The sequence below is a fragment of the Pinus tabuliformis genome, chromosome J (assembly GCF_031772625.1).
Source record: "Pinus tabuliformis cultivar Carrire ecotype Pingquan chromosome J, CPIR1, whole genome shotgun sequence".
Classification (NCBI taxonomy): domain Eukaryota; kingdom Viridiplantae; phylum Streptophyta; class Pinopsida; order Pinales; family Pinaceae; genus Pinus; species Pinus tabuliformis.
The window spans coordinates 5,725,322-5,739,798 of record NC_142295.1 but is presented as its reverse complement, the minus strand read 5'-3'; the positions used below and the strand labels follow the sequence as shown (position 1 = coordinate 5,739,798).

General features: G+C 40.3%; 1 protein-coding gene and 1 long non-coding RNA gene across 2 annotated transcripts; one reads left to right on the top strand and one right to left on the bottom strand.

Moving 5' to 3' along the window:
* Window positions 1-282: 282 nt before the first annotated feature.
* LOC149225138 (putative protein phosphatase 2C 44) lies at window positions 283-1,678 on the bottom strand. The gene is made up of 2 exons (XM_089376941.1): window positions 1,196-1,678; window positions 283-1,073 (listed from the first exon to the last, which is right to left on the bottom strand). The coding sequence occupies exons 1-2, from the start codon at window positions 1,427-1,429 to the stop codon at window positions 942-944; spliced, it is 366 nt and encodes a 121-aa protein (XP_089233067.1). The 5' UTR covers window positions 1,430-1,678; the 3' UTR covers window positions 283-941.
* A 997-nt stretch (window positions 1,679-2,675) lies between these two features.
* On the top strand, window positions 2,676-3,500 carry LOC149225137 (uncharacterized). The gene is made up of 3 exons (XR_016247638.1): window positions 2,676-2,805; window positions 2,921-3,043; window positions 3,407-3,500. It is a non-coding gene; the product is annotated as an uncharacterized LOC149225137 (long non-coding RNA).
* Window positions 3,501-14,477: the final 10,977 nt, after the last annotated feature.

Genomic DNA, 14,477 nt, shown 5'->3' with positions numbered 1-14,477 from the left:
CATTAAGGTGAACATGCACTAGTAACTATTATGCGAAGTAAAGAAAAAATGATGCTCTAGGCATAACTATTATCACTAACAAAGTGGGTTATCTTTTAATATTGTAACAGAGACCATTTACCTTATTTTCCAGACTATATATACAAATAGAGTCAAGCAGAGCTACAACAATTACAAACTCAAATAGTGGCAGATCTGTGAGGTCGTGCTACCTCGTACACGTGACCACAAGGCCACCCTGATTTACTAGTTCTCACTCCCATCGTAGAGGGGAAGCTACCATTCCCCACACAAACGTCATGCACAAAGTGCACATCGCTAGTTTTCTTTCTTCCTCAAGACTCATCGGCCTCCTATGCCAGGAAAGCCACAACACAGAGTTCCCATGCCCCCAGGATTACAAAATTGGGCCCTCTTAGCCCAAATCACTCCTCAAAGGACATTGTTGTGTACTCAATGTCATTTATGTTGAGTGGAAAAAAGATACTGTGATATTGATGCAATATCAGATATCAGATAGGCGTTTGGGTGAAATATCGGATATTTCCAACAGTCCTCGACGGGATTTAATTGAAGAAAACATGGCAATGTACTGATTCAATCCCTTGGTTTAGTATCTTCATCTACCCCATAAAACTTGGGCATCAAAATTCTGTTAAGAATCCACTGATCAACACGATTTATATCTTCATTACCTTGATTTCCATCATTCCCATGAAAGGCCCATCCTCCTATTAATGTTCCCTGCAAAAGGAGTTTTATTACCACGTCAATTTGTCTCTCTTCTGATATTAATCCTCATTACTATTCCTGTCTGCCCATCCCTTCTGTCCATTGTCGCAATTAATTATGCAGAATTTGATTCATTTCTTCCATGGCATCCCTCATCCCCTCTAAGGGAGTCCTTATGGCTTCTTCCACAATAATGCAACATTTAACTTCTAGTTATCTAACCCATGAGAAGCTGAAAAAAAGCCATTGTTGGTGACCACCTTCTTGTCCTTCAAAATCCCGGCCTTCGTCTCTCGAAAGGCCTCCACGATTGCTTTCTCCGGATTCGACCAAAACCCCGGCTTCCACAGGAGACCACAAAACCATGGCAGAACCATTAATGAAATTATGTAATTAGCATCCTCTGAAAAAATTCATAAATGAAAATCCCCAAATCAGTAACAGCTTATTTTCCCCCTCTTACCTGTTTCAAAATATTAGAGAAAAGGTTCCTCTGCAGGTAACGCGGCACATTAACGTGGCCTGAATTAGGGGCAGAACTGTAAATGGCGAATAACCCCATATCTCTGTTCTGAAACTTTTTCGTCTCTGCTACAGTACAGCAGCGGCGGCAGCGATGACCGGAATAATTGCCATATGCCACTCCACGGATTTGATTTTGCAGTACATGATTGACTGCCAGCCGGTGACGGATCATTCGAGGTAACAGGAATTTGCTGCAACTGAGGTGCCATCTTCAAATTTTTCACATCGAGATTCAACTAAGTCTTTCTCCCTTCACAGTTAGACGGTGGCTCTTCTAAATATGTGCATTTTCATGAATATTTAAACGAGCGAGGGCAAGTGCAAGGTCTCACACGGAGAAGAAAGACATGAAGAGTCTCTGCGAAGAGTGTCATTGCCAGCAGAAGAGTCTCATCGCCAGCAGGCAGTTTTTGCGAAGAGTCTCATGGCCACCAGGCCAGGCCTGGCCTTTCATGGCCCATTACCATGGGAAAAAAATCATTTTTCTATGAAAAAACAAATTAAACCAACGGCAGAAAACACTCCAATCATCTAACACACATAATCAATGGCTCAGGATCGCACACATCACATTCTAGGGATGTCTTTCTCATAGGGAACGCCTTACGGCGTAATTACTATAAATAAATGTATAATATTAATAAGTTTTGTGTATGTGTCACTTACAATTTGTAAGAGATGTATAGTATTAGTAAATGTTGTATAATTTTTAAGAATTTTTTCATAATAGACCACATTAATTGGTTAAATGTCAACTAAATTTTATTAATGTGATTAATTTTAAAGACTTATTTCTACATTATGGATCACAAAAGTCTTAGATGTAATTTTGTTTTTCATTTGACATTATTAATCGAAGCTTTTGTCATTGATAAATGCAAAGGAAGGTTGATTGACTCATTGGGATAATGAAAAAAGAGATAAAGGAGATAATGGAAGATCTAATTTTTTTCTTCAGTTTAGGTAATTTGATGGTATATAGAAAATATATGTGTTGTGTTTTGTTTAGAATAATAATCTTGATACGTGTGTTTATTTTGAAATAGGGTTTTTTAAATTTTAATTTAACCATGAATAATTTTTAAGATGATAGTAGGGATTTAACCTCCATAAAATGTTATCAATAGTATTATCAAATAGAATTTTCAGAATAATCACATAGTTGATTTGGAGTACCATCTATTGTGGTTCATCATCGATAAGGATGAAAAACCAGATCTGAGATTAGGTATAAATAGCACAAATGTCCCCATGTGCTAGAAATAGCCATTAGAAATCTAATTAAGTAAATAAATAATTTTGGTAATAAGAAAAACGTTACAGATTAATTAGATCAAAATAGTATTAAAATAAATTAGTTAGGATATTAAATATTAATATAAACATAATAGAATCCTATCCTTATGCCCTCATGTGATAATCCTTTTGCTAGCCATGGATCAAAGTAGATTCATGGGGCCTTCAAGTCAAGGATGAAGCTGGCTTCCCAGCGTTTGCCTAGGGAGATGTTGCAGTGCTTGTATTGGAGATTCACATAATACCCATCAGGTATGACCATTAATTGAGATACTTTATTTGAAGCTTGCTCAAAGGCATTTGTTGGTCTAATTATTGAGGATTGATCACTATCCTTACCCCCTTATGTGATGGATCCCTTTGCCAGTGATGCATCAAAGTAGATTCATAGGGCCTTTGAGTCAAGGATGAAGCTGGCTTCCCAGTGTTTGCTTTGGTGTACAAGGCCACCCTGCATGCTCTAAAAAATGGGGATAAGGAATGGAACCAGGTAAAACTTTATGTCCCTTTCCCTTTTAGTTTTCTTGTTCAATATAGCCTCTCTGGATATGTAGGCAAGTCTCATGGTTCAGTACCGTCTCTCCTCTGGATATGTATATAAGTCTTGTTTTTCCCAATCTCTTCATTCACTGGAGTGCTATCAATCATAACCTAGGGTTTTGGATTGCCAGGGTCTTAGGTGTTGGACTTGAAAGGGTTGTATTAAAGCTTCTCAATCTGTTTCTACAACAGTGTTCCATCAATCTTTAGTTTGAGTCTGTTCTATGGACCTTAGGTGCAGATTTTGGAAATGGGTATCATTGTTGGAGGCCTATGAATAACATCCATTTGAATATGCATGTGAATGCTACAGATGGCCTTGCTGGAGGAATACGTGATTGCAATGAACTTATCCTCTGGGTGGAAGAAATGGAGCAACCAGAAATGGAAGCTCCAGCCTGTTCATTGTAAGTTATCGAACAATGACAAGTTGTCCTTGGTCTTTATAGAAAGTAAGCATCATATCAGCAAGCTTATTAATAGAATGGGTAAGAATTTTAGTATTATTATTATGGGAGACTTGGTTGGTTGGTAAGTGTAATCGAAGTCAATTTTAGTTGATAATGGCCAGCATAAATCCATTTTAACCCAGGATTTATTAAGCATCGAGATGAGTAAAAAATGTAGGTGCAAACTTCTTGTTGCCTAAAAGCCCTGGATTAAGATGGATCAATGCTGTGCTTTTTTTCCATTGTGATTTAGTAGCATTCCACGTGTGACACACCTTTTTTTCCCTGAGCTGTTCTTCGTGCAACCCACAGAGTATTTGAAAACAAAATTGAATGTATGAATTTTGATGCTGCACTTAAAAATGTGTGCTTGTTGGCATATGGGGTTTCTGTTATAGTGCATGCCATTCAACAAGGGATGCGTAGCATTAGTAGTTTCAGTACAATGCACATTGTTAGTAATGTTCTCATCTATATTACCAGAAAAAGGGATGTACAGTATTAGTAATGTCCTTGTCTGTATTACCTGCAGCTTGCAAGGGATTCATAATTTCAGTGGTGCCAGTCTTTAGGTATTGTTGTTGTTTAGCGTGTATGTTTGAATGATGGAATAATGTATTTTTTAATGATGGAATAATGTATTTTTTAACTATTTATGATGTTTGTGTTGCCTTCCCAATTGCAAGCTTGCAGTGTTAGCAATGTCCTTATCTGTATTAGCAGAGAGGGATCTACAATATTAGGAATGTCCTTGTCTGTGTTGCCTGCAACATGCAAGGGATGCACAGTATTAACAAAAATTGCATATCCTTTAAGGATCTTGATTTTTGATCTGAACATCACTGATAAGAGGTTCTGTTATCGATGGATGCAGAGGAAGGTTGATTGACTCTTGCCAGAGTTACAAAGGAGATAAATGAAACGAGCAGCAGCATTTTGTTCTACAGCCTATGCAGCTTTATTATATATAGTAAATACACGTGTTGTGTCTTGTCTAAGATGGAGTTATAGATGAAGCATAAGTTAATGGTGCTGGAGGATTCTGTTCACATATTGTGTTAAAATTGCAATATACTTCTTGGATATGGATTAAAATTCTCTATTTTCAATACAATATGTGTTCAATATTTTAGATTTATTATTGTACACATGATGATGATATTTTAGATTTGTCATCACACATGGTGAGGGTTATGTTCTTTCCATAGAAATATTGTTCTACCTTGATAAAGAAAAGTTTAATTGTATTGCTTAGGATTGGTTCTATGACCAACTGTCATGCAAATGAGATCAATGAATTCTTTTTTTTTGTGTAAGTCAGAGGATTGTATTAAAAGAGAAAAAATATAGTACAAAAAATCTGCCATAGCAGATCGAGGCCTGAAGAAAACAAGCCAGACACCATGATTTCCATCCCTAAAAACCACAAAAAACTATCAACTGCACACCATGCAGGGTGGTTGATCCTGCTATCTAACAACGCCTGAGAATAAAAGATACTAAAACGAGGACCGCAGCCCTTCAACCCGCAAAGACTATGGTAATGACAAAACCCCAGATCTTGGGGAGACCAAAAAAAAACCGGTCAGGACATATGAACATCCGGTTAAGATGGATGAGAATTAACATCAGAACACAAATATTAAGGTGACTTCCCGAACCTGCTCGCTGTGTCCAAGGCCTGTTCCAGCACATGGCTGTCCGCTCTCGCTTGCAGGGAATGATAACTGCGGCATTCCGCCTGCTTTTCTTGCTGCAATCCTCCAGTTTGCCTTGCTTCTGGACTGAGCGTCTGCCTGAGGAGCTTAATGAGCACTGTCACCTTCTTGGACAGAGAGTCTACCATCTCATGCACTGCAGTGACTTTGAAATCGAAAGCTTCATAAATGTCGTATAGACTTTTCATCTGTGCCTCAGGGATGACCTGGTCACTCTGAGCCAGCCTCTTACTATCTTCCTTCGCATCCAGAGCACGCGCCAGCAGGGTTTTAACTCTCCAGCTTTCCGCCTGAGTGCGCACAAACTGAGTTGCGCACTTAGTTACTGTACCAGGATCTTGAAGCCAGTCGACTTCCTGCGCTATATCCTCCTCCGACCGCTTTCGCTCTTCTTCCTTCACCGAGGCCTCCAATTCAGACAATTTGCGTTTGTTCTTCGACGTGGTTCTGGTTTCATACATTTCCCTCGCTGTCTTGAGCTCCATATTCGCAGTTGCACTGCGGCAGCCGTCACCTTCCATACTTATCTTAACACTTGCAACGTGAGACCTGGCGCTGAGAGCCGAAAGTAAATGAACCGGAACGATGCACTGCAAAATTCTGTTCATGACTATGCCTCTACTCGCTGTTAAATAGTTGATCTGGAGGATATTGCTCATGACTAACCGATCCTCCCGAAACGACGTGGATGTACTGACATAATTGTTACTGCCTTGAACTGTGTTTTCCGAGTGATGTATCCAACCTTTGACATCAATGTTGCCTCTTCCTTCTCTAATCAGAAATTGCCAAGTGTCCTCCAACTTGCTGTGGTGACGGCGGTGATCGTTGCGGCACATCATATTAGATTTGTTTCCTTTATTCCCCTTCTGTTGCCATAAACGCACCGGAATTACCTGTCCTTTTGTCTTCTGCCAACTTTTAATGCCCGTATCCACTCCTTTGTGCTTTATCATGAAAAAACGCGGAGTCTGAACGCCTTCCGGTTAAGCCCGGTTGGCATTATCCTTGTCTTGTTTGGCCAGCTGGATGCATTTCCTTTTCAGGTCTGGGCAGTTCACCTGCTGCCAACAGCTGTCCCATTCCCTATTTTGGTTATCGATGCGATGATTTGCTACGTGGTCCGCTATCGCATTCGCCTTGCGTCTCACCGCCTGGAAGACTAACCCTCTCATGTCGCTGATCAACTCGGCTATGTTTTCCGTCACCTTTGCTAATCTCCAATGCTTCGTTGCTTTGCTCGCTTTGGTTCCGCCATAGATTCTCTTTGCCACAGAGATTACCAGGGCCAAGTCACCTTCTACCACCGCTGTATAATTCTACATGTCTTTTAGAATCCGTAGTCCCTGTTCTAAAGCTGCAAACTCCATTTCATTGTTCGTCCCTTCTCCCAGTGCTTTGCAGTAAATATGAAGAATGTCTCCTTTATGGTTTCTTATGATTCCTCCAATACCCGCCATCCCAGGGTTTCCTCTGGACGCGCCATCAAAATTCAACTTCAGCCAGCCAACCGGTGGGTAATTCCAACTATTGGACTCAGACTGCGGGCTTTGCTGGCCTCTCGACGTGGCCATGCTCTGGTTGATGTGCAGTTGGAAGAGTTTTAAAATCCGTAAGTCACCAGATGAAGGCTTCTCATTAGTTTCCGCTTTCACTTTTACTTGAATTAACTGTTTAATATTTCTCATAAGAGTATCTATGGCATGCTCTGTGTTTCTGTATTCATCTTGGAATATTCTCCTGTTACGCTCCTTCCATATGGTCCATGTTAAAAAACCTGGCATAACTTTCCAAATGTTGTTGACTCTGGAATTTTTTGAGTAATTTTTTTGCCAATTTTGTATGGTATCCTGAATGGACTCCCTATTTATGTTAGAGTATAGCATAATACCCTCCGCCCAATTCCATAAATGGCAAGCCCAGTCACAGGAATTAAATAAATGATTTATTGTTTCTTCCTCTACCACGCACATTGGGCATCTGGACGGCCCATGAAAGCCTTTATTGCGTAGATTTTCCCATGTCAAGGTTTTTTTCCTCATTAAAAGCCAGAGGAACGTTTTGATTTTTGGCCAAAACAGGCCGTCCCACACGTTATGACTCCAAGGTGAAACCTCCCTTTGCTCTGCATTTTCTATTAGTTCCCTGGCTTCCTTGAGTGAGAAATTTTCGTTACCCTTCATTCCCCATCTAAGTTGGTCCTTTTCGTCCGTATTCATAATTTTCCTTTTGAGTAGTTGGTCAATTAGATGCTTTGAGTTGTCGTTTTCCCCATTGCTGTTGTCCAAGTCGAAGTTTATCCATTCTCTCTAGATGGGATCCCTGTTGTTCCAGTTCCAGTATTGATGAACTCTGTAACGACCCTCGTGTTGACATTTCTGCTTGAGAAGATCGAGTTCGGGCTTTTCCAGTTTTGGGAGCTGCTGCCAAGCATCTTCCCAAAAGAGAGCTGAATGCCCATTCCGGATTTCCCAGAAACTGTTTTCCTGCACCAAGTTGCGATTTTTCCTGGCAAGATTCCATATGGGTGATCCCTCAGGAACCTCCTGAAGCCTAATAAGATCCTGATTATTGTGTTCGGGGGTATATTTCTCTTTCCAATGTCTTGCCCAGGGGAGATGGGGCTCTTTTATCCATCGCCACCAGAGTTTAGCACCACAAGTCATGTTGATGATTGAAGGATCCACCAGATTTAGGCCTCCCAAAATTTTTGGTTTGTAGAGTTTATGCCATGCCACAAGCGCCCATTATTTCTTCTCCCCATTACCATTCCATAAAAAGGATCTTTGGATTGTTCTAATTTGTTGGAGGATGCCCTTGGGGGACGGCAGCATGGAAAGTAAGTACTGAGGGATAGCTTGCAGAACTGCCTTTGTGAGAACTAATCTCCCCGCAAAATTAAGTGCTCTGTGCGTCCAGTGCTTGCACCTTTTCTCCAGGTTAGCCAAGATTCTCTCCCAGTGCACTTTTTGCCAGGGTTTGAGTGTTAGTGGTGCTCCCAAATATCTTGAAGGTAGACATCCTTTTTTGAATCCAAGTAAATTAGAGAGGTGCTTCTGAATAGCTGGATGAGTGTGAAAGAAATAAATCGTGGATTTGGAAAAATTAATTTCCATTCCGGATGCCTTGCTGAAAAGATCAAGGATTTTCTTAAAAGCTAGAGCCTCTTTCACTGTGGGGGTTCCATGTAACATCGTATCATCCACAAATTGTTGGTGTGTTGTTGCTGGAATAGATTGGAGAGGCTGAAGGCCCTTGATTTTCCCTTCTCTTTTTGCTTTGGCTATGAGTCTGTTGAGACCTTCCATGAGAATTACAAACAGGAAGGGGGAGAGAGGGTCTCCTTGTCTGATTCCACGAGTGGGTGAAAAGGGTTCAGAGGGGGATCCATTGACAAGGATTGAGAATCTGGAGGACTTAATAAGGGCTAAGATCCAATTGATCCATAGCTTGCAAAAACCGAAGGCTTTTAGAATGGCTTCTAGATATTGCCAACTAACTTTATCATAGGCTTTCGATAGATCAAGCTGCATTAGCATCCCTGCTAATTTTCTAGTTTGCAGGGTGTGAATCATTTCCTGAGCTAGAAGAATATTGTCTAAGATCTGTCTCCCTTCGACATACCCGGATTGCTCTTCTGATATGAGACCAGGAAGAATTGGCTTTAGTCTATTAGCTATAACTTTTGATATGATTTTATAAATGACATTACACAGAGCAATTGGTCTGAACTTCTCAGGAGAGTTTGCTTCTTCCATCTTTGGGATAAGGGCTATGAAGGTTGAGTTGAGAGATTTGAGGATAGAACCAGATCTCCTAGAGTCCTCAACAACTTCCCATATCTCATGCTTCACTAGGTTCCAGCAGGCTTTGTAAAAATTAATGGTGAAACCATCCGGTCCAGGGGCCTTATCACTAGGCATACTTCTGACTGCTTCCTCCACTTCCTCTAAGGTTATTTCTCTGCTTAGAGCTGAGTTCTGAGCGCCGGTAATAGTTTTGGGGATGGCCGAGATGAGCTCCTTTATGGCATCCTCTCTGTTTGCTAGCGGTTCCTGGGCAATACTGCTGAAATGCCTAGTTAGTAAAGCCGCTATGTCTTGGTGATTCTTTAAAGTTTCACCATTCTCATTCTTGAGTTCTAGAATTCTATTCGCACTTCTGTAATCTAGAGCAGATCTGTAAAAAAATTTGGTATTCTGCTCACCCTCTTTAAGCCACCGAATTCTGGATTTCTGCTTCCAAAGAGTTTCTTCCTGCTGACAACGTGTATGCCACTGATTAGTTAGATCTCTTTCCTGCTCTACAGACTCCTCACTGTTGTGCCCTGAAGGCCACGCTTTGTGAATCTGTTCCAATTTATCTTCTATCAAGGTTTTCTCCTTAAAAATATCTCCAAACTCCGTAATGTTCCATTCTTTAATTTTGGCTTTAGTGTACCTTAGTTTCTTCTGAAGGTTAAACATTTTGGATCCCCCTCCAATCACAGGTTCAGACCACCATTTCTCCACCAGATTGAGGAAGTTGGGGTGATCCAACCAAAATTTTTCGAATCTGAAAGGTTTATTCCTTGGGGTGCCATGGATAGCTGCTATTAAAGATATTGGCCAGTGGTCAAATCCTCCACTTGGAAGGATGTCTGACTCAACTAGAATACCATCCATAATGATGCTCCCAGAGATGATGAATCTATCCAGACGAGAGGCAATCAGCCTATCGCCCCCTCGTCTATTATTCCATGTAAAAGTACCACTCTTAGGTGGGATATCCACCAGTTTAGCATTATCAATGAAATTTGTGAATAATTCTGCATCCTTACTGAGTTTTCTTATTCCCCCTTTCTTCTCCAGAAGGGTGGTTATCATGTTAAAGTCACCCCCCATAATGCATTTGGAATAAGGATGTCTAGAAATTAAACTTGACAGAGAGTTTAAAAAGGTTATTTTATCCTCTATCTTCTGGGGTCCATAAACATTTATACATAAGAAGGATTCAGAGTTACCTGTGGGTTGGGCTTCCACAGCTATAAATGCTCTGGTTGCTTCTGCTGAGAGGACTTGAAACATTCTTGAGTCCCACATTGTGACTAAACCTCCTTCTCGCCCCTGACTTTCTACTTCCATATAATTTATGTGATTGCCAAGCTTCTTATTGATGTTAGCCATGCTTATATTGCTGCTTTTAGTTTCCTGATTGAAAAAGATATCCGGTTTTTCTTTCTGAAATTTTCTTTTCAGAACTCTCTGCTTTGCTTGGCTATTTAGCCCTCTTGCATTCCATGATATGATTTTCATGATTAACTAGAAGAATTATTGGTAAGATGGGAAGGCATTCAGAGCCTACATCTTCCCTGAGTTTATCATTATTATCCCAAGCTCCTGCAGAGCTTCACCACTTGTTCTCCGTCCTCTCTTCTTCTTTTGCTTAGATCTTGTTGAGTTGCAGAGGAGACTCTTTGGGTGGTTCCCAGCTCCTCTTGCTATACCTAACTTTCTACTTTGCCTTTCTAACTCTGCTTTTTGCCTTGCTATGAATAGCTCATTGACCTTCCTGATTTCTTCTTCCGGCACATTTTCTATGCCTCGAGCTTTCCAGTTCTCTGCCATGACTGGTAGGTTCATTCCTTCCTTTGCTAGAACCTCCTCCAGTTCTAAATCATCGCTTCCTCCATCGCTGGTGAGCATGTCTGCATCCTCCTCGGGCTCTTTTGTTTGTTCCTTCATTTGGACTTCTGTGCTAATAATGGTTTCTTTTGTTTCTTTTGTGGTTTGCCCAGTTTTACCTGTTGGCCCTCCATTGGAGGTGAGAGCTTTATTCAGATCCTCTGAGTCTGTGTCTAACTCTAAGATTTCAAAAGTGTTCCTGTGGTTCCCTCGTTCTGTTTCTATTCTGTTTGTTCTTCTTCGGTTGGCTCTTTGTCTTATCTTTGGTTTTACAAAGTTATCTCTGCCTCTATCTGCTTGCTCTGTTTTAATAACTTCTTCTTGTTTGTTCAGAGGGCATTCCCTCATTAGATGTCCATGCTCATGACATCTTCGACAGCGAAAAGGAATTTGTTCATAGTCTATTGCTTGGAAGTAATCATCATCCCTGTACTCTAGCCATAAACCCTCATGTAGAGCACCGGATACATCCATTTCCACGCAGATTCTTGCACACGAGGTGTATTTTCTTTGTATGGTCGCTTCTGAGGCCTTGACAAAAGTACCCAGCCGATCCCCAATTTGTTTCAGTGCTGAAATACCCCAATAGTCTATGGGAAGAGAAAACAGTCGTATCCATACTGGTACCTGAGTGAAAGTTTCTCTTTCTGGAACAAAATTTGGTTTCCATGGCCGCATGTAGAGACCTACTGAAGCTAAGAAATACGGGCCTCCATCAAAATTCTGTCCTTGTCTTCTAGGTTGGTGAAAACTACAGTGAAGAAGCCTTTTGCTCCTAAGTGTAGTTTCACATCGCCCTTGGGTTTCCAGTGTTGTCGTATCCATTGACATAGAGCTCTTTCAGTTGGCCACAAGCCCATAAACTTGCTAATGACTGCATGCTCTACCATGTGCTCTCGATAAGCTTGAATCTCCGGATCTACTATGACAACTCTAAGGGTCTCTGCTTTTTTAGGTTTGCAGGTTCCGTTCGCTGTTGGGTGGTTGCTGGGGTTCGAGCTGGTTTCACATTCCGTTTCTTCTTTCCCCTGGGGGCCTTCCCTATGTTCCCCCTTCTCCTTTGACTGCTTTTCATTATGAACTGTAAGTTTTTGTCCTGTTGTGGCATTTTTTCCATTATTCTCCAAACCCTCAATTCCTTTTTCATTGACTTGTTCCATTATTCTCCAAACCCTCAATTCCTTTTTCATTGACTTGTGGGTTGCTGCTGGGTTCTCTGCCTTCTTCTTGTTTTTTCTCCTTGTTTTTCCCGCTGTTCTGCTTGAGTCTTTCGTATCCTGAAATTCTGACTCCTTCCTGCGCTGTTAGTTTCTGCTTCTACATGACTATTTGTTTAAAAGAAGGGGTCCCAATGGACCCCTCGTTGACCATCTGTAGGGTCAGATTTTGTCCCCTTTTGAGTAAAACTGCTAGCCTCGATCTATTCGCTTCCAGCTCTGTGTCTGTAACAGTGCACAGAAACCCTAACCTCGAGGCGCCGCCATCGTTTCTTCCAGGCTTTCACAGTCTCTACCAAAGATAATATCACCCACATCGAGATCAATGAATTCACACGTCTGTATTTATCCTATTTGGTTTATTCTTTTATATATAGATTTAAATTGTTTCCTCGTATACTATATAGTCGTTTCAAGGTTTGGATTTTGTTGGATTTCGTAAAGCACAGATTTCCTCTTAATCACTTCGTGTCCAGCCCATCTTAAAACTAATAGGTCACACCTGTTTGAACTCTCTACTAGATTTTGCCTTTGAGAGAAGAATATGAAGACTGTAATTTGAATATGCCTGATTTTGATTTATGAGCTATAATCTTGTTTATGATTTGGTTTTGGAGGTGAGAAGCCGACAGGAATCTAACCTGATTTTGATTTATTAGCTATAATCTTGCTTGTGATTTGGTTTTGGAGGTGAGAAGCCTACAGGAATCTAACGCATTTCTTATAATTTTACCTGGATTTTATGATGATCGAGGGTGCGTTCTCTTAATTATTTTCCCAAATAGATTTAACCATAGTACCTTCAATGGGAAGTTTGCTTCATCATTCCATGAAGAGAATGTTGGCAAATGTTTTCTTACTACATTTACTTTTGAAAATAAACCAAATGAGAGTGGAGTTTTTGGGTTATTGTCCCCGATAGACTATCATCTGTTTATTGTCTTATCGAGTAAATGTTGAAGGTGAGAGAAATGTTGAAATTGAGATCAGAACAAGTTATGGTTATTCATAATGTATTTCCCTTTGTTTTTGCAGGATAATGATGGAAATTTATTCCGCGGGTGCATTATTTGCTGAAATTTATTTCAATATATCACATGCTATAGTTTCAATTAAAATTATCTTATCCGTCCAGTAATAAAAATCACTAGTTACAGATTGTAACCAAAATTTACTGCAATTCACTGCATCAATCTTGTTTACCAGTAAAATGACTTGTTCAAAACGTGGTGACTAACCTATATTGGAAAGCAATAGTCTATTGGGGTGACCATCATTCCCAAATTAATATACATAATAATACATTAAGTTTGCCCTGGTTGAGCAGTGGTGTGAGATGAAAGCATAGTGATTCATTCAACTTCAGTCTAACCTATATTGGAAAGCAATAGTCTATTGAGGTGACCATCATTCCCAAATTAATATACATAATAATACATTAAGTTTGCCCTGGTTGAGCAGTGGTGTGAGATGAAAGCACAGTGATTCACTCAACTTCAGCATCGTGTTTGAAACCTTCGTTATGGCAGTGAGGGGAGGCTACATAGATGCAGCAATTGTGAAGATGGATATGGAGATGCTGGGCCAATGTTGGGCATGTCCGAGGAGAGGTTGTCAAAGAGCATGTAGTTGGTTGCAGAAAGTATTGTTTGATTTCTCCTTTCAATTGGATAGTGCAAGGACCCTATTGTTGCAGTACAGACTCCAGAGACGTGTTGGAGCAAGCACCTAGATGAGTGGTGACTGTTTCCTGTCCGGCATGTGTGTTGATGTGTGGCAATGTGAATGTCAGTTATTTCAAGTGACATGCTTTATGATGGGCCGTTTCAGCCATTTATATATGTCCAATGTGCGATGGAGTGATATTTAGAAAAATTCATTGTTAAGTTTGCAATACTCTTGATTATATAATGTGCCATCATATGCAGTGTTGGACTTTTCCCAGAAGCTCTGTTCGTCAATTAAATTTTTGTACGTAAAAAAATACAATCATAATTCACTAAAAATGACATAAATGTCTTCAGAGGAGGATCACTATTGATATCTTATTCAATGAAGTTTTTTTTTCAGAGGGAAATCATCATATGGTCGAAGCCTGCAGATTTTTACAATTTATATGGCCGAAGCCAGCAAAATTTTTTACGGCATAGCTGTTCCAAATATCGTTCAAACATCTCCATAGCGTGGGGGTCATCAAATATGCGCCTCCGCAAGAATCGAACATGAAGTTTAATGTTAATGTTTTCTAAGCTTGCTTAAATAGAGCTTTATTTCTATCGTTTTCATATTTTGGATTTTGGTGAGGGATATGGATTTTTTTATATGTATTAAATAATT

Coding starts and splice junctions, on each gene's coding strand:
- LOC149225138 (XM_089376941.1), bottom strand. CDS start 1,429: ATGATCCGTCACCGGCTGGCAGTCAATCATGTACTGCAAAATCAAATC. Junction 1,074..1,195: donor TCTCTAATATTTTGAAACAG/GTAAGAGGGGGA, acceptor CTCCTGTGGAAG/CCGGGGTTTTGGTCGAATCC.